The 25,122-nt window shown below is 24.2% G+C and overlaps 3 protein-coding genes across 3 annotated transcripts in view; 1 reads left to right on the plus strand and 2 right to left on the minus strand.

The window, feature by feature from the left end:
- Positions 1 to 816: 816 nt before the first annotated feature.
- Positions 817 to 5,523, plus strand: Herc4 (HECT and RLD domain containing E3 ubiquitin ligase 4). Its single transcript, XM_011507239.1, has 16 exons — positions 817 to 990; positions 1,132 to 1,242; positions 1,365 to 1,763; positions 1,883 to 2,034; positions 2,117 to 2,233; positions 2,341 to 2,604; positions 2,687 to 2,814; positions 2,895 to 3,063; positions 3,129 to 3,425; positions 3,539 to 3,715; positions 3,798 to 3,884; positions 4,004 to 4,198; positions 4,302 to 4,612; positions 4,685 to 4,834; positions 4,930 to 5,269; positions 5,357 to 5,523. Exons 1-16 carry the CDS (start codon positions 876 to 878, stop codon positions 5,507 to 5,509), a joined length of 3,165 nt encoding a protein of 1,054 aa, XP_011505541.1. The 5' UTR covers positions 817 to 875; the 3' UTR covers positions 5,510 to 5,523.
- A 1,036-nt stretch (positions 5,524 to 6,559) lies between these two features.
- On the minus strand, positions 6,560 to 21,801 carry LOC105368493 (uncharacterized). Its single transcript, XM_011507505.1, has 7 exons — positions 21,661 to 21,801; positions 18,561 to 18,658; positions 10,902 to 10,984; positions 9,846 to 9,906; positions 9,359 to 9,591; positions 7,476 to 7,601; positions 6,560 to 6,919 (listed from the first exon to the last, which is right to left on the minus strand). Exons 1-7 carry the CDS (start codon positions 21,780 to 21,782, stop codon positions 6,620 to 6,622), a joined length of 1,023 nt encoding a protein of 340 aa, XP_011505807.1. The 5' UTR covers positions 21,783 to 21,801; the 3' UTR covers positions 6,560 to 6,619.
- A 2,524-nt stretch (positions 21,802 to 24,325) lies between these two features.
- qless (decaprenyl diphosphate synthase subunit 1 qless) overlaps positions 24,326 to 25,122 on the minus strand; it is a 38,115-nt gene continuing 37,318 nt past the window's right edge. The window contains exon 8 of the mRNA XM_011507241.1: positions 24,326 to 24,710. Coding sequence (XP_011505543.1) covers positions 24,489 to 24,710 — 222 coding nt within the window. The 3' untranslated portion in view covers positions 24,326 to 24,488. The remainder of the gene's footprint in view (positions 24,711 to 25,122) is intronic.

Consider the following 25,122-nt stretch of genomic DNA (forward strand, 5'->3'; position numbering starts at 1 on the left):
TATGTAAATGCTAATTTCTATTTTATTTACTGTCTTCGTCATTGTGTACATTTTATTGCGTAGTAATATCTTACATATTAATTTTTTGTAATTTATGGTTAAAGTAAATAATGTTAATTTAAAAAAAAAAAAACAGAACCATACTTAACTTTGATTTTGATTTTTAGTTGACCTAACCTTTGACAATTGTTGATTAAAACTCCTAATTTAGTTGTAGGTATGTGTTGTGCTTTTAGTATTTATAATTCTAATTTTATTAATCTGTTATCGCTTCATTCAAAACTCAGGTATTTCAATTATTATTATAATGTTAATTTTAAGAACTGTTGACTTATAAAGTTCATTATCATATATTATTCTATTTATTAATTTGTTTATCGCTTCATTAAAAACTCAGGTATTTATATTATTATTATAATGTTAATTTTAAGAATTGATGACTTATAAAGTTTATTATCATATTGTATACGCCGTTAGGATTAAGAATGTATATCAATGATTGTAATAGAAAATAATTATAATATGAATAATAAATGTAATATAATGTGTTGTTTGGAGTATAATCGATATTTTATTGATATAATTATTAACAAAAAGTTATTCAAATTTTGTAATTTTATTCATGATAATAAATATAATTGGATATAGATTTTTCCTTCGGCATTATTGAAAATTCAAAACAAATGTATTATATATATATATATTAAAGGTTATTATTTTACTTTCTAATTTTTATCATTAAAACATATATTCAATCATTTTCTGGCGAGTAAACTATAATGTATAATTATATGTTTTAGGGTCATTGACACAAGCATTTTGTTCTTAATAATGAAATCAGTCTTACATTAATATTGATAACAAATGATAAAAATATGTACTGCTGGGGTAGTACTGTTCATGGAGAGTTGGGTCTTGGAGGTATCGAGGATGAAAATATTTTATTACCTAGAGAATTAGACTTTCAAAAGGCATTGCAAGTTAAGCAAAGTATAAATTTTTATATAATTAGTTTATAAATTATTTTTGGATTATATTTACTTAAATATATTTTTAAATAAGTTTCTTTAAAATATATGTATATATATATATATGTGTGTGTGTGTGTGTGTGTCTGTGTATATATTATAGTTGCATGTGGAGAAAATCATACCATTATTATTACCGAAGATGGTCAAATCTATTCATGTGGAAATAATGATTCTGGACAACTTGGACATGAAAAGCCAACGAAACGATTACGTAATGAAAACTAACAAGATTTTATTTTTATTAAAACTATATTGCGTTATTTTTATTTTGTGCATCTTAATAATATAAATATTTCTTTTATTACAATTAATCATTACATCAATGATTTACAGAACTATTACCAGGATTAGATGCATTTACATTCAAACAAGCTGCATGTGGTGGATCTCATTCTGTAGCGGTAAATAATTGGGGACAATTATTTTGTTGGGGCAATAATTCTGTTGGTCAGCTGGGTTTGGATACATCATTAGCTATAGTGCAAATGCCTAGAATGGTTAAATCTTTAGCTACAAATATCGTAGTTCAAATTGCTTGTGGTCAAAAACACTCATTAGCTTTAACCAATAATGGTGAATTGTATAGTTGGGGATCGAATAGCAATGGACAACTGGGCCATGGTCAACAATTGACAATGCAAGCGAAACCTAAACTTATTACTGGTTTAATTGCAGTACCTATTGCCTTTATTGCCTGTGGTGGTTATCACAGTATTGTCGTTTCAAAATCAGGTCAATATAGTTTAGTAAATTAAAAAATATCTATTTTTAATCATTTATTTATTATGGTATGATTATTGATTTTTATAATTCATGTTCTTATTTGATGGTAATATTAAAACTGTATATAGGAGCTGTTTTCGGTTGGGGTAAAAATACATTCGGTCAATTGGGTATGAATGATTTTACAGATAAATACGTTCCATATTTGTTAAAAACTTTGAGAAATGCCAGAGTAAAATATGTTGCTTGTGGAGAAGAATTTACCGTTTTTCTTACAATGGTATTATATTTCAATATCTTGATCAAATTTTTAATTCACGCATATCTTATTATTGTAAAAATTTGTTATTTTGTTTTTGCAGGACGGTGGAGTTTTCACTTGTGGAGCTGGAATGTATGGTCAACTTGGTCATGGTGCCAATAGTAATGAAATTTTACCCAGGCAAATTATTGAACTTATGGGAAGTGTTGTTACACAGGTAATTAGAATATTAAATATTGATACTTGTGTTCCTGAAAAACTTATATATATATATATATATATATATATATATATATATATATATATTGGAATTATTGTGTTTAGATATCTTGTGGAAAAAGGCATACTCTGGCTTTAGTTCCGTTGCACAGAAAAATATATGCATGGGGCATTGGGGGATCTGGTCAACTTGGAAATAAAACAGCTCGTAGTGTTACGACGCCTCAGGTCGTACTTGGTCCTTGGATTTCTAAAAATGATCCAACTGCAATGGAAGTAGACTCTCAAAATTTTGCTCCGGAAATGCATGTTATAAAACACATTTTCAGCGGTGGTGATCAGTGCTTCGCTATTGTAAGGCACCGCGAGGTACCGACAATATTAATATTAATTTTTAATTTTATAACTAGTATCTTTATGAAATACTTAAAGGCTTTTAATTCTGTTTTAGGATAATATAGAATCAGACGATTGTCGCATTTATCTTCCTATTACGCAAATTTTAACTATAAACGAGGAACAATTAATTGCCTGTCAAAGAATTTCTCAAAATTCTTCAGTCGATCATGATTTGATGATGTAAACAATCTTTTATATTATAAAATATAAAAATTGATATTCTTTTGTCACATTCACTTTTGAATTGATATAATTTATAGGTATATAGAAACAGTATTTAAAAGTCAAGCTTGTATAAATGCCTCGTTTTTGTTAACCAATAACGCACACTATAACTGTTCGTATCGACAACATGGTGTAGATTTAGAAGTTGCAACTCGTGTATTTGGATTGATATCTGAAATTGTGAATACAACTATAAGCGAATTGGTAAATAAAATAAATTATATTCATTGATAAATTGAAAAATCAATCATGAGAATTTTTCACTTTAGATTTGGACCTGTATAACCGAGGTGTTGCTTCCTTCTTTAATAACATCACCTAGGGATATAGAGTGCCTTAGAATTTATTTAATATTGCCTCTATACCATGGCTTTACCAACCCTGATAACTGTACTGTTTTACATAAGCCATTTTCTATGGCATTGTTTAGTTTAAATCAAGAAGAAATGAGAACTCTAGAAAGTTGGTGGACTAAAGCACCGAAATATTATTTTGAAAGATTTATACGAATATATAAGTCCATTGTTGTGTATTTCATTAAGCAACCTAATGTAAAAGAAACAAAGGTAACAAATAAATAAAAATAAATATATAGTCTTATATAAATAATTGAATAAAGTTAGACCTTTTTAATATGGCAATGTTAATATATTGTAATGCAATTATTATATTTGTTTAGATAGTTTCATGGAATTCAACATTACAATCAGCTTTAGATACTTTAAAGTTTTTGAATAAATTGAATAATGCTAACGATAGAAAACAAGTACCACATAATATTTTCTACTTGCGTGAGCTAACTGAATATATCGATGTCAGAGGAGATTATTGTCAATGGCAATTTAACAAAAATTCTGTAATCAATTCATTATACTTTTTTATAAATATAAATTTTTAATTTTCTTATACGTATGTTGTATTATTTGGTATTTTTACAGCATCACAAAATAATTTTCTGCAATTATCCATTTTTATTTGACGCAGAAGCTAAAACGATTCTTCTAGAAACAGACCAAGCACTTCAGGTAATAGTTTAAAATTATTATTAACTGATTTACTATCCATTAATCGATAGCTTTTACAGATAATATATACATATATATATATATATATATATATATACACATCTTTTATTACGTTTTAGATGCAATCGGCAATGAACGAAGCAGCAAGCAGAACTTTGACTCATGTATTGTTTAGTACATTCCATGAAAATAATCCAGGTATCGGACACTATCATCAGCTTGTAACACTCACTGTTTCACGTGAGAATATAGTAGCAGATACATTAAGAGAGTTAGCTGATTATTCATCGGATGACTTAAAAAAACCTTTGAGAGTAATTATCGTTTGCTTTAATTTTATCAATAATTTATTTTGTTGCTTAAAAAAACAAAAATTAAAAGTCAAGATAAATTAATTTTTGCCATAAACTTTTCAAGGTAAAGTTTCACGGAGAAGAAGCGGAAGATGTTGGTGGCGTAAAAAAAGAATTTTTTATGCTCTTGTTAAAGGAAATTTTAGATCCAAAATATGGTATGTTTAAGGAGTTTGAGCAAACAAGAACAATTTGGTTTAGCGAGGATTCTTTTGAAGATGAAGTTATGTATTTCTTAATTGGTCTATTATGTGGTCTTGCCATATATAATTTTATAATAATTGAATTACCGTTTCCATTGGCACTTTATAAGAAATTATTAAATGAGTCAGTTGGTTTAACAGATATTAAAAGTATGTCACCAGTTCTTGCAAGGTATAAAATCTAAAATATATAGTGAATTGAGCTATATATTTCATGAAACTAATATTGCTGATATTTGTACAGGAGCTTACAAAATATCTTAGATTACGAAGAAGAGAATTTAGAGGCTACTTTTGCTTTAAATTTCGAAGTTTCAAGACAAGTTTTTGGAGAGGAAAAAGTATATGAACTTATTCCAAATGGGAGCAAAATTCCAGTAACTATGAATAATAAGTGAGCCTAAAAAATCTTGATATATATATTATAATGTATTCATTTAGAAATGTAAAACGAAATTAATCAATATGTTTTTTTTTTCCTCCTTTTAGGAAACAATTTGTTGAACTGTATGTTGATTATATTTTAAATAAATCAGTTGATTCGCACTTTAAAGCTTTTTATAAAGGCTTTCATAAAGTGTGCGGTGGTCGTGTTTTAGAATTATTTCATAGTGATGAATTAATGGCAGTTGTTATTGGTAATGAAGAATACGATTGGCAGAAACTGGAACAAAATGCTATATATAAAGAAGGATATACAAAAGAAGATCCCACTGTTATACTGTTTTGGAAAGTTTTTCACGAATTATCACTTGAACAAAAAAAGAAGTTTTTGCTGTTTTTGACAGGTAGCGATAGAATTCCCCTGCAAGGCATGAAAGCAATAAAAGTAATAAATTTTTCTTTGATTTCCAAGAGAAATTAAATGACTCTATAACAAATCTTTTACTAATATTACTTTTTTTATCTACTTTAGATTGCTATTCAGCCAATGTCCGATGATAAAATGTTACCCGTAGCACATACTTGTTTCAATCTTCTGGATCTACCAAGATATCAAACACGAGATAGACTTCGACATAAGTTGTTGCAAGCAATTCAGCAAACTCAGGGATTTTCTTTAGTCTAATAACTAAATCTATAAAAAAAAAAAAAAAAAAAAAAAAAAAAAAATATATATATATACATGTTTGTACAAAAAAGTTTATATGATTTTATAATGCACAGCAAATGAAAATCTTTTATCAAAAATTAAAATGAACCGAGAATTTATTTGCTGCACTGTTAACAAATCAGAGTTTTTGACAGTTTGTTGATCGAACTTAGGACTTACTTTATGCTAGAATCTAATTGAATAAAATTAAACACTGTGTGTTTGATTTAAAAATTTCTCGATTGAAAGAAATTCACTCAGAAGAATCAAGTATTTAGTTTTAAATAATGAAAGACAAAACGAAATCATTCGAGTATATTTGGTACATTTTATCTTTTATAAACATAAATTTGCATTTGTTTTTTCTTATATTTCTATTTTAATTGATATATTTTTTGCAGTGAAAAATTTTCGGGACTATATATTTACTTCGATATATTTTTTCTCATTTACTCTATTCCAAATCCTTACGAATACTTAGTTTTAGAATAGTAAAATTAGACATTATTGTATACAAAATTATTTTTATAATTCAATGACAAATATATAGAGGCTTATTAAAGTAAAATTGCTTATCAATGCTTTTAATTTATTAATAAATATACTGTAAGCACTGTTCGGTAGTGAATAACTTTTAGCAAGCATGTATTTTCAAAAGAAATATAAAATTAAGATTTAATGTAATTTAATCAAATTAATTGCGTTGAATTCTTTGATAATTAACTTATACGGGAATAATAAAAATGACATAAAATTTCAAGATAAAAAAATAATGCAAAAGCGAATAGAAATGTTTGTTTTGTAATAATTGCGTCAAAGTTAATAAAATTTCTAACGAATCCTCTTAAGGTTCTATATTTATTTAAAGTAACAGAGAGTAGTTTATATTATTTTACATCGTTAAAAATAATCGGTACATAGGTTTAAATCGAACCTGTGCGCTCTCATTAGTCATTGGAAAGGTAACTCATGATTGTCTGTGCTATATATATACTTATAAAATGAGTACATTGTATTCTCATATATATATCCATGGAGCTGAAGAACGTCATTATGGTTCGTAGTTGTCTCGCACTGCTGATTCTGTCATTGTTGGTATGCTGGAGTAAAGTACTGCGTGCCGGGAGGGGCCCGGTACACTGGGTAATTCTTGGTGCTGGAATGCTGAGCAAAAAAACCACTGTAGTCCTTGTTGACGCGCCGCGGACGACAAACCGGTCCTTTGGCAAGCTCAATTCGAGCTCGATTCTCGGCTTCTGCCTGCTCCTTTACCGGGGCTGGTGGCCACTTCAGGTCGCCGCGCATGCTGCTGCTGCTGCTGCTGCTGCTGCTGCTGCTATTAGGATTTATAGCAGCAGGTTGCGCTTGATAAACGGGTGACGGCGTCTGAAAGTCGAACTAACTATTACTTTCTCCGATCCTAAGATGCTTTCCAAAATTGATATCTGTCATCTCACTCACCGTTATTTTACCAACTAGATGAATAATCTCGTTTATTTTACAAACAATTTTATTTATCTTTAATATTCGACAATTACGTAAAAGCTTTTCAAAAAGTAATTTTTGCTTAAATTCCAATTTTGTATTTAATCATAAATTCATCATCAAAATTCAAGTTTTGTGCTCTGGCTTTATTACATATCGCATAATAATCAATATTTATCGGTGTTTCGACTATTCGATTTTATTAAACTCTAAATATACCGCCACGTAATTGTTTATGCAAGAGTCTATTGTAAACAAACAAAAACAAAAACAAATAATAATAGTATAATACACCGAACTGTTGGAAATTAGTAAATTTTGTGGAAATACACTTTTCTTATACTTGAAATAATTTATCAAACGTGTATAAAATTGCTTTTCAAAAATCACCATTTTCAGTGGAATAATTTATAAATCCACATATAATTATGGAATAATTATATTAATAAATTATCACCTGTGAAATTGGAGGCTCTGGTCTTAATGTTATAACTGTTGGCGGTGGTTCAAAATGTGTTCTTGTGTTATGTTGTTGATAATAATCTTGTGAATATTGTTCCTGCACATAAAATTTAAGACTCCTTAATCAAATGAATTCTAAATTATCCATTATTTAACGTTAAAATAACTTTTAACTATATAAATAAATTGTCGTATGATTTCATTATAATGAGTTTGGAATGTTGCATATTATGAAAGTATAATTTAAAAAAATTTTTATTTAAAAGAATATATTTTTAACAAAACGAATAGGTTAAATGCCAGCTAAATGAATTAATATGAATATTTACTAAAATATTATATATATATATATATATATATATATATATTAAAATTTTTATAAAGCTACAATATTTACTTCTTTTGTTGTAATTAAAATTTCGTAATGCAATTATTCAAAAAGTTATTATTTTCAGTTCGATTCAAAGTTAAAATAATGATAATTTAAAAATACGGTTAAAACTAATACGATTTAACAATTAATTAGTATTGTATCCATTACTCATGCGTGATTATTTTTTATATTAGAACGATACGTGCAAGCTAAATTTAAATTAATTATAATTTATGAAAGCGTTAAGGTGAATTTAACGAAGATTAACATTTTAGAACAAAAAATTCACTTATTCTTAATTGGCATGTTATAATTTTTTTTTTTTTTTTTTTCTTTATTAATACATTAAACATAAAATATCATTAATTATTTATATATTAGCTTTTAGGCAAACTTGCAGAAACCGTAGACATGTGATATGTCGATCAATTATCTTATCTTTGTATAAATATACGTGATTGCATGCATTAAGTTTCTAACGGTTTTGTTAGACGAGTAGAGTAGTTAAAAAATAAATAAAGATGAGAATGCAGTTTTAACACATATTTAATATTCCCTTAGAAAAGTAAATATAAAACTTTTACTACAAACATATTTTTTACATTTGTTATTTACATTATTAGTATAATTATTAGAAAGTAATTTTTAAAATAACAACAGATACGTTCATTAATAGTTAACTTAGTACTAGATTACACTTAGGACATGACGTAATACGAAAAAAATGTCATTTGTGAAATTGAAAATAATTATAATGCCAAGTATTCGACATAAAAATATGTGAATGTAAATAATATTTATTGAAAAGCTATTAAAGAGTCTAATAAAATTATATTTTCAATAAAATGTTAATTAATTTCAATATTCTAATATTATCTCTGATCATTCAGTTTGCTATCTATTAAAAAGTAATACGTTATAATGGAATTTAAAGAAAATTTATTTTAATTTACAATAAGATTAAGCTAAGTGGAAGAAAAAAAACAGTAATATAATAAGCAGACAATGGAATGTTTTTCAATATCAACAAATATGTGAAAGTTAAAGAGAACAAATTCGGCGAACAATTGACGAATATTATAAGAAATTATTTTTTCATTGATGCATTTACTCGATAAATGTAAGTCAATGTTTTCTTGATCGTGCTTTTTTTTCCCCTTTGTTTTTTGTTTTTTGTTTAATCAATATATGAGCTTTCGTAGATTTCGCAGCTTTCGTACTGCTTTGGAAACGATAAATTAATGATAAAGCAATACGATGTAATTTAAAAGTATTTATTGTATAAAAAATACCTATATAATTCTCAGATACGCCTGTAAATAAACGTTCGATTGGTTAAGATAGAATATATTAATTATGTAGAGTATAAACAAAAGGATATTGACAAAATAAAAAGATCAAGAAAATACACACTCGTGAAGTAATGAAAAATCATAATTAAAGACAGCTGGTAAGATAAACACTTGATGCTTTCCTTTTGGAGCCTTTTGAATCGCTCGGCTCACCTGTCTAATAGATAAGGTTTGTTGAGGCTTATCACTCCAGCTACCAAGAATATGGCTTTGTGAATTCTGCTGACTCTGAAATCGGGTCTCATCGTACTCATACAAGGCATGAATTTTTCTCGTGGCCGCGTTTGTCCAGGTGATGAGTGGTGCCGATATCGTATTAGTTTGCAATGAGGACGGCGGCACGAGAGCTACCACCGGTGTCCAATTTTTCGTCGGCAAATGCAATCCTTGGAATTGCGGGGGTTGGCGTTGTCCGGGTATTTGCCCGTATTGTTGTCTTGTTTAGCCCTCCTCGATCGCTGGTCTCACGTTCTCGTACAATACATACTCGTTCACTCCACGAGTCTTTTGTACAATCGCGTTTTTTTTTGTTTTTTTTGCGTTTTTTGTTTTTTTTTGTTTTCAATTCGTTTTCATAAATAAAAGACCAAATTTAGGCTACTTTGCTGGTGACATTGAGCGCGCCTCAGCTATTGTTAGTGTCTTACCTGCCCACTTGGCACTCTATAACTGTATTCTATTTTCGATATTCCGATTTTATCCTTAAAATTAGACCATCACACATTTTTCAATTAATAGCGAATTTAGCATGGATGCTTTAATTTTATGTTTACTCATCTCTCAAGTTTTATCAAATTACTCAAATTTCTAAATTTCTACTTTTAATAGTAATCACCTTAACTTGATTAAACAATTTATAAGCAAATTATATATATATATATATATATATATATATATAGATAAACGAATTATGATAAATACATTTATATTCAAATTTATGTTAAAAAGCCAATATTATTAGTATATGCGGGCAGTTATAATGTTGTATAGAGTCACGAGAAATTACGTCTTTCCACTAAGTGCATTTTACGGGATATTATTTATTACTTTTAATACGAATCTAACTAGTAATTCGAGTAAATACTATACAGTTGCACTACATAAAAAATAGATCTACATAATTTTACATGTTATTTAATATTTTAGTTAATAATTTACCTTAAACAGAAATTTGCATTACTAAAAATAAATATATATAATTTATAAATGATTTATTATTTATTCTTATATTTTATATGGTTTTCCGTATTATAGACAATTGTAATAAGAGTATTTTTTTATAAAAAAAATCTTTAAAATTATATAATCATAGTTTTCAATATAATCATTGGATGACCAAATATTTGAAGGTAAAAAAACTTATTCTATTAAATTTATTATAATAAAAACACACATTTTTACTTATTCTTACATTTATAAAATTACTTTAATTTTATCGATATGTTGATTAAGACAATTTATCATATCGCAATTTCCGATATTAATAAGGATTTTTAAGTTAATATATGTTTATTTCTAGCATCAGTTTTAAAAATCAAATTGAACAAGTATTACAATTCATATATAAAAATAAAAATACAACCCTATAATTGAACAACGATAAAAATATTTATGTAAATTTTTATATCAAAAGGCTCCGATTGGGATTATGAACTTTATAAAGTTATTACTAATATTGATAAATCGAGTTAGTTACCTTTGCTTGTATAGGATCCTGTTCAATACAATTAAAGTAGTCTTCTCCTTCTGGAGGAGGTGGCCACGCAACTCTCTTCAAACCTGTATAAAATGTTGGAAAGCTATAAATTATTTTTTGAGTTTTACAATTAATTTGTGTGTAAAAAAATTTTATCTTACAAATTCTATGCAATTATTCGAATGATAACTGATAATGATAGAGAATCTATCGATTATACATTAAGCAAATATTTAAAAAAACACTGACTCAACTAAGAGCTTCATCTATCACTAAATAGGTAAACTTGAAAAATTATTAATGAACCTAAATTATTATTATAATACTTATAGTCAATTACAATTTTCGGTAACGTCTATAAGTTAATATAATACTATAATTTTATAAGCTAGGATATGTTCTTTGTTAACATAAATATCTTTAAAAAAAATTGACTTGTTGTCTACAATTAATTGATATTGACTATAGTTTTTTTTTTTTTTTTTAAACCTAATTTTAAATAATGAAATGTATTTTATTATAAATGTTAATAATAATGATGTCCATTTTGAATAAATCAATTCCAATCTATTAAATTATAAAAACAATGTTGACTTTTAAGTCTCTAATTGTTGCAGATACTTTAGATAATTTTTATACGCGTAATAGAAAAACAATTGCTGATAGAGTCATTGATATAAAGTATAACATTTGTGTCAAATAAAATTTTGCTGAATCATAATTACTATATAAGTTTTTGAATATTTTAGTTTTTAATTAAAAAGTAAATTTAAAATTATGAAATTTTTAAATCGCCCTTAAATCATCTATTTAACTTGTTTATATTTAATATTGATAAATCTAGAAATATTTTAATTAAAATCTTTCAATACTGCTAAATATTGATTTAAAAAAATTTGTTCAGCTTTTCAAAAATTACACTAAAATCCGTTAACTGTAGAACTGTTAAAAATTAGATATTATTATGTTAGAAAACTTTTAGGCAATCAAATTGTACAAATAAAATTTATTTCTAATATAAAAAATGCATAATGATTTATATATGGTGAAAGTTATTTATACATTTATAAATATGTAATCAAAATATAAAAAAAATACATTAATTGAAAAATATAAAATAATATTAATTGTAAATAAATATTATTTTAAAAATTAAAAGCTTATTTCAATTGAATTATTAATATTTTATTTCAATAAAATTATATTCAATAATTGAAATATAGTGCAGTAATAATGTTTATTTTGTAATAATATATTAAAGTTGAAAATTCTCTAATATATTTACTTAGCAATAGATATTATTTTTATTATATTAAATATCGGAAATAATAAATATTCGTAGTATATTCATATTATTTTCGTACATTTTTGTCAAACATAGTTTATAATATTTTAAAAACTGTTTTTAATAATGAAAATTTAAATTCTTTTAATGAACTCTTATTTTCAAGTTAATTTTATTATTGCATCCTATTATTCCTTTAATAAACATTTCATCATTAAATTGTTTCCTTATATCTGATAATCATTGTTCTTTATACGTTTACAGCTATTTATTATCTAAACTTTAGGAATCGAATTTTACATATTATACAGACGAGTTATTTTATTAATATTTATAAATTTAATGAATATTAATTAATATAATATACATTCGAGGTAACCAAGTTTTTATCGTTGAAATTTTACTTTTTATAAAAATTGAAAGAATACTCGAACACAGCGCTATAAAATTTTTCTGTAAAATTGATTAATTACTAATATGAATTATTTCTAATTCACTACTCATTATTATTTATATTAATAAAAAAAAAAAAATAAAAAAAATTATTATAATTTTGTATTACTATTTATTTTAAATACATTTCAAAATTTATTATCTATTTTATTATCTCAAAATGTATACAGAAACGCTTTATTAAGTTTTGTTATAAAATTAGATAAATCCAGTATAGCACGTACCTTATTATTAATCTTGCTGTTTCTCATACTCGACTAATTAAACAACCGTGTACATATTTCGGTTTCTAACTACGAATAATTTGGATATCTGAACATTAGTTCAAGTTTCTATTAAGCGAGATAAATTTATGGAGTAGGGATAAATCACGAAAAGGGGGAAGCAATTTTATACACGTGATCATGCAGATATTTTCTCTCTATTCGTATTGTGACATATAAATCTACATTTATATTTAATATGAATGCGACTATAGATCGATAGAGGGAAAATTGAGTTACTTTGTACTATTTCAATTTAGCATTTATAGACGTTTTCATTTAAAAATGGAAATTTACTGTTGTAACCGATTTCCCACATAAATCTCAACTATTTTCGTATATCAACTTTTCATTATAATTATGCCAATGGCCTCGATTTAACGAGATCAGCCATAAAACTATTTAATTCATCACGTATTATAAATAAGTTGATCATAATCATTATATTATCTTGTTGTTATTAATATAAAATTATAAATTTAAAAACATGTCATATGTAATATAATAACTATTATATTCTAATTTATTTATTATTTAATAAATATTTATTAAATGTTCACTGGTTAATTAGTAATTTTTACTTACTTGCGAAACTATTTTTAATACAAAAAAAAAAAAAAATTTTATTGGGTTATATATATGTTGAAATATTTTATTGGACAAAATTGCCTATATATAATTTTATGGCGTTGCTAGTGAAGTTTCAGTGTTTAACAAATTTTCTGTTAATTGATTTATTATTTAACAAAGATATCACTATTTTATATTCTAAATAGAAAGATATGATTATTAATATATATTTTTAAATCATTCTTAATTTATATTAAGTACTTTTTACAATTAATTTATATTTTTATTATTCTTTTATACTATAATAACAAGATTCTTGTTTATCAGAATCTAACATACACTATTGTTATATTTATATACATTACTGTTTGTAATACATAAAAAAAAAAGAAAAAAAAAGAATAATTATCGCAAAAACATCACTAATTATTGTATAAACTTGTAATTAAATGTCAGAAATGTCGATAATCTGGATATAAAAGCAAATGAGAATAAGGAAGGTTTTTCCATTGGCCTATTTTTCATGGTACCCCAGCCAAAAAAATTCTTTTTCATTTAATTTTCGTATTGCTTAATCTTTTTTAACATTATATGTTAAGAACAACAATGAATTCTCAAAATAAAATAAATTATAATTATATTAATTAAAGTCATAAATGTATTGTCATTTTTTGGTATGATGTACATACAATTATTCTTGAATGAAAATTCCTTTTGATTATTAGCAATTCTATATTCGGTTGTATTTATTAAAAAAAATATATATATATATATTTCGTTGCACAATGATTTATTATTATAATTATTATTATTATTATTATTATTATTATTATTATTATTATTAGTAGTAGTAGTATTATTTTTATGTTATTAACTCTACATACATTATTGTATGATATGTTCAAAATAAAATATTTTATACAAGATTACAATGCAAATTACAATTCTCGTAGTTTAAGTCTCAAAAATAATTTAAAAATATATAAAGTAACTTAAAAAAATTCGTCGATACAACGAAATTTTTTAATATATAACGCATCCTACAAATTACTAAATTTCATTTTTATATTTTTAATATTACATTTAAGTTCGTAATTATGTATTTTATTTCCCGAGCTCTTAAATATATTTATTTACAGTAAAATAAATAGTCAACATATATGCTTATAATGACTAATCGTTATATTATGGATATTACAGATTATATTACGCTTATACATAATTAATGTTATATAATTTTAAATTATTAATTTAATAAAGCTAAACCCGGTATGTTGATCTTTAAAATTAAACGTTTAAATTTAATATTCGAATGGATCTTTGCTCCGTAATGATTTAAAGATAATTAGTATTAAAAATTCTGTTTAATTAAATTTCACTTTTATTTTATTTTACAATGTATATAATAAATATTAACGTTTGTATTTAATAAATTTTACTGCTATTTTGCTGAATTAGTAAATCGATAAGAGTATTTTTAACAGAAATTTACATTTCAAATTTAATCGCGAATGATTTAATTTGCAAAACAGTAAAATTATTATTATAGTATTAATGTCAATGTTTCAGGAGCTAAACTTATAAATTTTTTAAAAAGTAATTCAAAGTTTTTTCATAACTTTAGATGTAAAAATAAAAGAAGTTTTATTTAAGAAGCTGTGACTAATTATTCCAAAATTACCAATTATCAATAAATTAAAAAACTTTTTGATCGATTGTATTATTCATTAATTAAAAAGATATTATATTAGTTTCACTTAGATAGTACTTATTTAAATAATTGATCTATTTATACATATAAAAAATTTATATATTTAATGAATAGTAAATTCCTCTTTAATATAAACATTTATTATAAATTTTGTTATTATACAAATTCGAATATACAAATTTTTGTCTGAATTTCTCGAAATAATTTTACCATGAAATAAATAAATATATTAAACACATTGCAACCTCTATTAAAGCAGAATTAATTATAAATTAAATCTAAATTATTGATTTATGTTGGTTAATGTACGGTAAATATATATTATTAATAAATATTACTACAATTTTAAGAGTTTATAAAATATAAAATACTTTCAATTATAGTTCATACTGTGTTTGTATTACCATATATAGATCATAAGTATTTTAATAGTTAATAGTATACTACAAGGATTATTTCCCTTCGTTTTATTACTATTGTTTATTTTTATATAAATAAATCCAATGCTTATACATGAATTATTCATAATTTATTATAAAAAAAAGTGCAAGATATTTAATAGGTTTTCTCTACTTTATATTCGTAAAGATATTCTGTTGTCTTTATAAAAGGGATTATTTAATAAATAAATATGTTCTTATATATATTTATATATTTAACTACAAAAGTTTGAATTATGTTTATACATGGATGATTACGAAAGAAAAATTAACCTGTGCTCTTACGATATTTTATCGTTACTATTATATTTTTATTTTATATTCATATGCTCATAAGGTTTATTTATAGCTTACCTACTTGCTTTTTAATAAATTTCACTGTATCAGAGTTATAATTATATTATTTTCACGAACGTAATTAAAATTTACAATAAAGTAATTTTCATAAAAATTTCGCAATAAGCGCAGCCGACTTGCACCGATTTTGATTCAACTACCTTCAATTTCACAATTCAATTGAAAACTTTACATCATTTTTAGTAATACATCGGTCCATTAATTAATCGAGAGTTGGACTGAGTTGGCACGAGAGAATAATAATAACGTAGTCTTACAAGATGGATATATCTTGTTACGTATGGTGGGAAAGATCTCCAATAAGTCATTCTATTTTCTGATTTTAAATCATCACATCGGTCATTTTGAAGCGACAACACCTTGTTATTGTATCGAGTACCATAAATAGTACGAGAAAACGTGTACAATAGTCAAGTGCTCTTTTATTGAAAATATATTACAACTATTGAGTACTATCCGATTAAACAGGCGTATTTGGTATTCGAAGTTTTAAGTGCAAATCTTGAAGAGACTATCATCATTACATAGGCATATAATAAAGTTTTTAGATAAAGTATTTGTGTAATAAAGTAACTATTTCCGCTATTAATGTATCATTTTTTATCATGAGAAATTAAATAACAATCAAAACAAAATTAAATTTATAGGGACGAAGTGGTTGTTTTACTTGTTACCACCAAACGCTCGTAACATAGTTGGTCCTATTTCAGTTTGGAATAAATATACAAATGTAATCTTCGCGAAGTTTACTAGCACCGGGACCAAGTATCACAGTAATAAAGAAAAATATTTCAATTTAAACTTGAAAAAAAAAAAAAAAAAAATAATAAAAAAATAAAATATAGACTCAAATTAAATAATCATCGCTTCGTGTTATGAACAGTGTCACCTTTATTTTGATTAGGATAAAACGAAGCTGAAGCGAAGAAACTGTCGATGTAAGCGCTGTTATCGAAAGATTTTTATTTGTATGTAGACAATATTCCAAGATAGACCAATTTTTTTTTTTTTTTTTTTTTTTCACGGAATAAATAATTCTACCAAAAACTAGAGAAATTTGAAGTTTTTTCTGTCTAAACACCATGATCGGTAGAGGCAGTGTATAATGATATTCTACATATCAGTTATTTCTTAAAGTAATAATAGTAGAGGCCTTGTAAAATAAAACCTGATGTTAAAGCGTTAGCTGTTGCAAAATTATATTAGGATTAAGCACTATTGTTCAAAAAGAACAAGCAGCCAAGAATTTAAATGCCAACAAGCTAACGGAAGAGAGGAATACTTTAATAATACGATGACTTCTCGTGCTCAAGGAAGAACGTTTCTGACTGGGATTAAAAAGAACATTTATCAGTATGTGATATTGTGAGCCAAGTTCACATGGACAACGGCGGGAAAACCGCCAAGTTTGTCTCAAATTCCGAGGAAGGTCGTAGCACTTGATGTGACAAGATTATATTCACACACAATAAGAAAAGCAACAAATTTGTTCTGTTGATAGAATTATTTATACATGAAATGTAGCATCTTTGATTTAAAGTATATTTTTATAAAAATTTTAAAAATTTAAAAAATTTATAACATATATTTTAACGACTACTGATTATTGATTCAGTAGTAATTTTTAAAATGAAAACAAAAATTTGTCATTAATTCATTAATTAAAAAGAAACTTGGAAATATCAATGCTACATTTTACTAATAATATATTAAGTCCGTAATATTCATCGATTTATATAATATTAATGCGAGTTCAAAATAAACACGTGTAAATAATTAATTAAATTAATGTATATAATTACATAGAGGAAGAAATGGTATAGAAATCCTAAGGTAATTAGCATTCTTCGTTTTAAAAAGATTGAAACAAAGGGTATAGTAAAGAAAAGAATAAGGGAAGGGCATAGAAGGGTGCTTGACGAAAATAATGATGAAAACGGATTAGTGAATGCGACAAAATAGAGAAAGCCGGTGTTTTTTTTTTTTTTTTTTTTTTTTTTTTAAATACATAATGATTATTAATATAGGAGGCGAATGAATGTTGCATTGAATTAATTTGCAAGTAAATTGTATATAAATATGTATAACACATTAATGTAGATTACAAACACATCTAGTATATGTAAATACGTATATCTATATGTCTTTTTTATTTATAAAGTAAAATGACTGTTTATTTTTAGATACTACTAGTAACATATGCAAATAATATTTCATCTGACATTTTATAAGGTATTGTACGATCAAAATCCATTTTTTTTTTTTTTTTTTTTAATTTAACGCTAAATATCTTATTCCCTGTAAGGCTTTTAATGTTGTACTTGAGTATTGAATTGATGTATGTTAACATAAATCATTGAAATTTGTAAATTTGTTAAAATCTTTCTTTGATAAATACTGTATAATAAATAACTAATAATTACAATTTTTGTGCAAAAACTATTTAATCAGTAAACCATGTATTTTATCAAATTCTTTAAGATTAATCTTTGTGAGTTTTAAGAGAACAAGATTAAACAAGACAGAACTTTCAAAATACAAATATAATAAATATTTAAGTATACAAATATCATTAATTACCAGCTTTTTCTGCCTTTATTCTTTCTTCTTCCTCAAGCATTCTTAAAACAGCGCTATTTTGTAAATTCGTAGGCTTGGCCAATTGATGGAAATCAATTCTGTAATATTGAATAACATTAACATTCAGTGAAAATACTATTGTTACAATTTATTAATATAAGTAAATATAGAAATTCTTAATTAAATAGTTAAAATAAATATAAAATCATAATTTTTCAAATTTTTTTCTAGAGCAAGATATTATTTATGTTAAGAAAAATGTCCCATATAAATGAGTGACATTCGCATTATTTATTTTATTATTTTTCAAATTCTAGACACGTAAAAGACGTAATTAATTCATTATGTTGTCTAGAGTATACACATTTAAAAATTTACATTTTTATAGCTGCGGATTTTCTATATTAACATTTGGATTTCAAATCGTAGTCATATATATATTTTAAATAATATTTTAATGAGCATAATTTTATAATTTTTTACAACTACCCACATTTATATATTATTTATATCATAATAATCTAAGTATAGATTAAATATGAATAACTTTATCATTCTTTTTTTTTTTTTTTTTTTTTTTTTTTTTTTTTTTATATGAACATTAGAAAATAAGATATTAAGATTAAATGTATTAACGAATGCAGCTGCTTTTATTTACCTTGAATAAGAAATAAATAAATAATTAACAAAGAATCAATAAAAGCAATAGATAATTTAGAAATTATGGCAAACATAGCTTCAAGAAATTTAAAAACCAAAAGATTATTAACATTTTCGTATTAAATAACTGTTTTCTTTATAGTCCTTTAACAATCAAATAAATACATTTAAAATAATTATTACAGATCTACATATATACAGAGTAAACATTAATAAAGTAAATTTTAGATAAAACAAAAAGAGTAATAGAAAGAATCAAGGATTATTTTCTAAACATATTATTCATTGATGTCCAAGATTGTAAGGATAAATTTGAATGATATTCGTCTAAGAAATTTGTTATTAGAAAAGATTATTCAATATTCTTGTTTTTTTTTCTTTTTTTTCTTTTTTTTTTTTTTTTGAATAATGAAATCAGACTTTTGAATCTACAAATAGGTAAAGTTTAACATAAAACAAACATGTAATAAAAAATTTACTTTTCAGATGTACAACGGAACTTCATGCGATTTAATAGTAGCTTTTCTATTCACCGCCAAAAAGAAAAAGATTGATATAGATTTCCCGAAAGCGTGTGACGTTTAAACTCACTTAAGTACATAAGATGCTTCAGCCTCATGACAAATGTCAATTCGTAATAGTCATTTCTTTTTTTTTACTGTACGTGTTTTTTCACTCTGCGCTGAATCACATTTTGGACAATCTTGACATTTTATATACAGATGCCCTGAATTACTCTTATTATTCAAATTTATCGACGCCTCAATCTCTATTGCTGTTAATAATAATTGTGTTTTTAAAAACAAGCGTCAGCTATAATTCGGTGTAATTTTTCTTATCTCAATTGAATTTATTATTATGGCTCTTACGTGATTCTAATACAATTGACAATTGACATGAAAATTCTTTTGGAACTCATATTTACAATATGTAATGCAATATACTTAAGTGTTCATTTAACATTTAGTTCAGTTAACATTCTATATTTTATTCTATTAATAATTTCATAAGAAGTGAAAATTTTAATTATTATGTATTATAAAATATTAGGATTTGAAATAATATTTTTTATTTAGTGATTTATTGAAATATTAAAAAAATTCTATTTAAATGAATTTAAAATTCAAATAACAATAATAACTTGTTTCTTTTTTTTTTTATTTATTTTTTTTTTTTATCAAATAATATTTTTTTAATTATAAACGAGCAATTTTTTAAAAAATACACGTTTAATATATAAAAAATAATATAATTCTACGAAAAAGTTAAGCGATAATTATAGTAAATTTCGGATGTAAACATTTTCCGTTAATTAAAAAAAAATTGTTATAAAATTTACTCTTGATATATAAATTAATTTTAATTTTAGTAATATAAAATATTTTATTTATTAATTAGATAAAATATTTAATAGCAGATAATTATTTTACAAATTCAGATGACGATATTTTAAATGTATACAAGGATAAATTAAAACTTCTGAAGCTATTTGAAAACTATCAAAATTATTTTTAATATAGTTATTGACTTACATTAAATAGAAAATTACAAATTTTTTATTATTTCTGTTTATGTTTGTAAATTTAGATTTCTAACAGCTTATCAATAATAATTTTAATATATATATATAATAAATTTAATAAGATAATAATAATTATAATAATACAAGACAATTATTTTAAATTTGTTTTAAAACATTACATATTAAATGTTATAAAATGAATATTCAAACTACTAAAAACAATTTTATGTTTTTTTTTTTTTATACATAATACTCATATATATAAGCATACAAATTTTATTCTTCTTAATAATTGAAAATGTTAAATAGTATTAAAAAATATTTTATTTATTACAAGAATTTCTGTACTACAAAAAACAATATACAAATATCCTGAAACATGCTGTAAATGTAATTGAATATCATATTAAACAAATGTCGAAAATTATATTTTTGAAAAATTTTTACTTAATCATGAAACCTGTTCATATATTCAGAAAACTTTTATTATCAATTGTATAAAAAACTTTTAAAACTATAAACAAATTTTTTCTAACTTATTGCAACATATTTTATGTTTAAATATATTAAAATATTTTAATATAGAAACTATTATAATCTTCGCAAAAAAAAAAAAGCTATTTTTTTTTTCAGGAAATACGAATCAAGTAAAGTTGAAAAAATATATTTTCTTTTCCTATTCTATAATTGTTCATTTTTATATGACTTGAATTTTAATAGACTTTTATTTGAAATAAAATGTTGTTTTATTTTAAATTTGAGAATCGAGCATATTTAATTCTTGTATTTGTTGATATTTTTTAATAATTCTATTTTACAATAATTGAATATTACTACGACAAACATAACCTTGAATAATTTTCTTCCTATTACTTTTATAATTTTAATGCAGTTAAGGGATTTAAAAAGTTATCTTACCCGATAGCGCCATTAGATAAAACTTCTGTTCGGCGATCCAGTGTCTCTTGAATGGATTGTGGCGAATACAAATTAATTGGAGAGTTAAATTGTTTATTCACCAACTTTGAAGTAGACATCATCCTGAACTCTAAATTATTCTTTTACACAATTAATATGTTTGAAAAAAATACATTAATTTTTAGGATTTATATAAGTTGAATATTTTTCTTATTTACTATAATTATATAGTTTTTGTAAATATTACGTTTGGCGATAAAACAAAAGGGAGGTACTTCTGAAAATTACGATTGTTTTTTCAGTATTGAATACGTATTGTATAAGTAACGCAATCCAGCGAACGCTTCTATTTTAATCAAGAAATTCCTCCAAATATATCTCGCGTCATCGTTGTTGGCTCGCGTTATGTGAAATTAGATTCTTCGGATACGCGTAACCATTTTTTACAAAAAAAAAAATGGTTCAAAGTTACGAAAAAAAAAAAAAAAAAAAAAAAAATTCAATTGAAAAACTTCTTTTTTTGTTTAACGATTCTTTATTGAAACAATACATCACACTTATACATTTAATTAAAACATATTGAAATACAAGAATGTCTTTTTGTATAAATATATAATTTATTAATGATTAATTTGAAATAAATTCCACAGTATCAATTATATTCCTTAAATTTAAGATACGATAACGTTAAGAACTGTCCCAAAAGTTAAATTAAGAGCAATTGCATCTGAAGATAAACAAAAATAGCGTTACCTTAGCACCAAAACCCTGGTAACCAAAGAACAAACTGAAACTAAAATCAAAAGCAAGAAACCAGATTCTTATTCTCTTGTAGACTCTTCTTATGTCGTCATTCCATCCCCCTCCCCATTATTTTCTCCGAGATTCTACGTTATTTTTGCATCAATTTTCACATTTACTTGAAAATTTCTTCTGGAATTTCGGTTTATCTTTATATGCATGAAGCCCTCCGATTTGGACAAAAAAAAAAAAAAAAAAAAAAAAAAAAAAAAAACAACTCATTACGGGGATATAAATATTTGGATATAAAGAGAAAAAATTGCCATTAAAACCATATTCACTTTAAATTTTAAGTAATTTTTATATTAAAAGAAAATTTACATACAATAATATTACAATGACAATATCAAATAAAAACTTATTATTGCTCGTTTTAAGGAAAGTCGATGAGTCAGTTCACCCACACCATTAATTTGAGGCTCTCTATTGGCCTTTGGTACAATATTTATAAACTATCTAATATTTACACGCTTGTACAATCGTTAAAGGAAATATTTAGTAACAGCTTATTTATAAAATTTCACTAAAAATTCAATTCTTCTAATCATTATGCTCAAATTCTAAACTCAATGACAAAAACAAATCTTAATTGATCAACAGATGCTATTTTTTTAGTTGTTACTGTATCTCATTAGATACCTTACACATGTTTTTATTTTATCATTTTTTTTTTTTATGTTTTTTGTTGTTGTTTTTTGTTTGTTTTGTAAAGTGAAACAATCTGTTTTTAATTTGTAATTGTCAAATGAATTATTTTTACCATTAAAAGAAGTTTAATAATTCTAATTGAATTATACACTCGTTTTAAAATGTTTATTTATATTTTTTATTTGTAATTCTTAATTAATTAATATTGAAAAATAAGTATATTAACAACGGGCATTGCGCTTTTTTTTTAATTATATACATTACATAATGGAAAAACATAAGTTATTTCTTAACCATAAACTACAGTATGGAGCATTATTTTAATAATTGATTTATAATATAATTAAGCAATAGTATTATTATAAAGATAAATGTATGATTACACTTTTATGTTACATAATCGATTGTTTTTCTACATTTATATAATCTTAAGTAGATTTCCCAAAGTTAAAATAAATTTTTACTTGCAAAAATATACATTTAAATGTAAAGAGCTAACGTAAAGGTAACAAAAAAAAAAAAAAAAAAAAAAAAAAAAAAAAAAATATCAATACACAATTAAACATAATATATTTTTGCAAATCCTTAAGCGAAAACTTTCAGAAATCTTTAAGATTTTGCTTAATATATAAAAACAAAGTAAAAAACGATGATCCTATGAATCAATGAACACATAATTTTAATTTGTTTCTACTTTTGAATTGAAAATTCTTTAGTTTGTGTAGTACCCTTCAAATGAATTTTTTTTTTGCTCTATTATCTTTGAAGGGTATCGTAATAATATTTGCATAATATTATAAAACAAATTTATTTGGAGAGAGCATACACAAACTTAAAAGATTTAAAATAAAAGCTGTGCTTGTGTATTAACACGTGTACTGTTAGCATATTGTACTATCTTTACGTATTACTTTGTATTTACAATAATGTATTAAATCTAGGCACTTTCTTCAATTTTTCCTCCTTTTTTATACTTTAATTTTTATATTCACTATTTTCATATTACTTCAGCTTTTAATCATTATTTATGAATTTTTTTTCTTATGTCTACGTAATTTTATTTTTACGAAAAATACTTGTCTACAATTCGCTTTCCCACTTACTGCTATTTATAAAGTCAATTTCTATTTTTTTTTTTTATTTTATTTTATTTTATTTTATTTATTTTTTTTTTTTTTTTTTTTTTTTTTTTTTAATATCTTTTAAGATAAAATGCTTAACATGCTTTTATTTTAAAAATTTTTCTTTACCTTTTTAATCAATAGCTAATTTATACTCCATGTCTTTTCTTCTCTTCTCCTTTTTAAGCTTTTCAAAATCAATTTGTTACCGATGCATATGATTTATACTACTGTAATGAAACGTTTAAAGACAATTCATTACTTTATACGATTAATAACTAAATCGCTGACGACGAATAAACTTTTTTGATAGGGACTTTCGGCCAAAGTTTGTGCAAGCCTCACGGCTTCCACACAATGCTTTTTGGCTAAAAATCTCGTTTGCTCTAATCCTTGCGATTTATGCACTAGCTCAAAGGCTTTTTCGACGTCACCGGGCTCTTGGAATCGACGCATTATCATTGGATTCAGTTCTGGATACTAAAACATTAATAAAAAAGACGATATATAAAGCATTTTTATAATACACAACTGAAAAATAGTAATAGCATGAAATATATATATATATAAATCCTTTTATTCTATATTGAGGATTTATTGTCTTCCTGAAAGTTGTATGATTTACAATCGTTTCATTTCATTTCATTGTAATCTTATGATCATTTATTATTCTACTAACAGAAATCGGTAGATGCTATTTGTCTGTGTCTATTCATATTTGATAAAAAGAGTAAAATATATATAAACTATTTCAAACTTTTTACTGAACGTCATAAATTCTATTGAGTATCAAATACAAATATACATATACATATATATATATATATATATATATATATATATATATATAAAGTTTTTCTATGTCCGTATTTCAAAAAAAAAAGAAGAAATA

This window comes from Ceratosolen solmsi, unplaced genomic scaffold, assembly GCF_000503995.2.
Source record: "Ceratosolen solmsi marchali unplaced genomic scaffold, CerSol_1.0 scaffold6, whole genome shotgun sequence".
NCBI lineage: Eukaryota > Metazoa > Arthropoda > Insecta > Hymenoptera > Agaonidae > Ceratosolen > Ceratosolen solmsi.

Bases quoted from the DNA above. Each gene is read 5' to 3' on its own strand.
- Herc4 (XM_011507239.1), top strand. From the start codon at position 876: ATGTACTGCTGGGGTAGTACTGTTCATGGAGAGTTGGGTCTTGGAGGT. The intron at 3,064-3,128 runs GTAAATAAAATA...TTTTCACTTTAG, and splicing joins ATACAACTATAAGCGAATTG to ATTTGGACCTGTATAACCGA. The intron at 4,835-4,929 runs GTGAGCCTAAAA...TCCTCCTTTTAG, and splicing joins CCAGTAACTATGAATAATAA to GAAACAATTTGTTGAACTGT.
- LOC105368493 (XM_011507505.1), bottom strand. From the start codon at position 21,782: ATGATGTCTACTTCAAAGTTGGTGAATAAACAATTTAACTCTCCAATT. The intron at 7,602-9,358 runs GTGAGCCGAGCG...TTCATTTGATTA, and splicing joins AAACCTTATCTATTAGACAG to AGGAGTCTTAAATTTTATGT. The intron at 6,920-7,475 runs GTGATAATTTAT...TTCGACTTTCAG, and splicing joins CAGAGCCTCCAATTTCACAG to ACGCCGTCACCCGTTTATCA.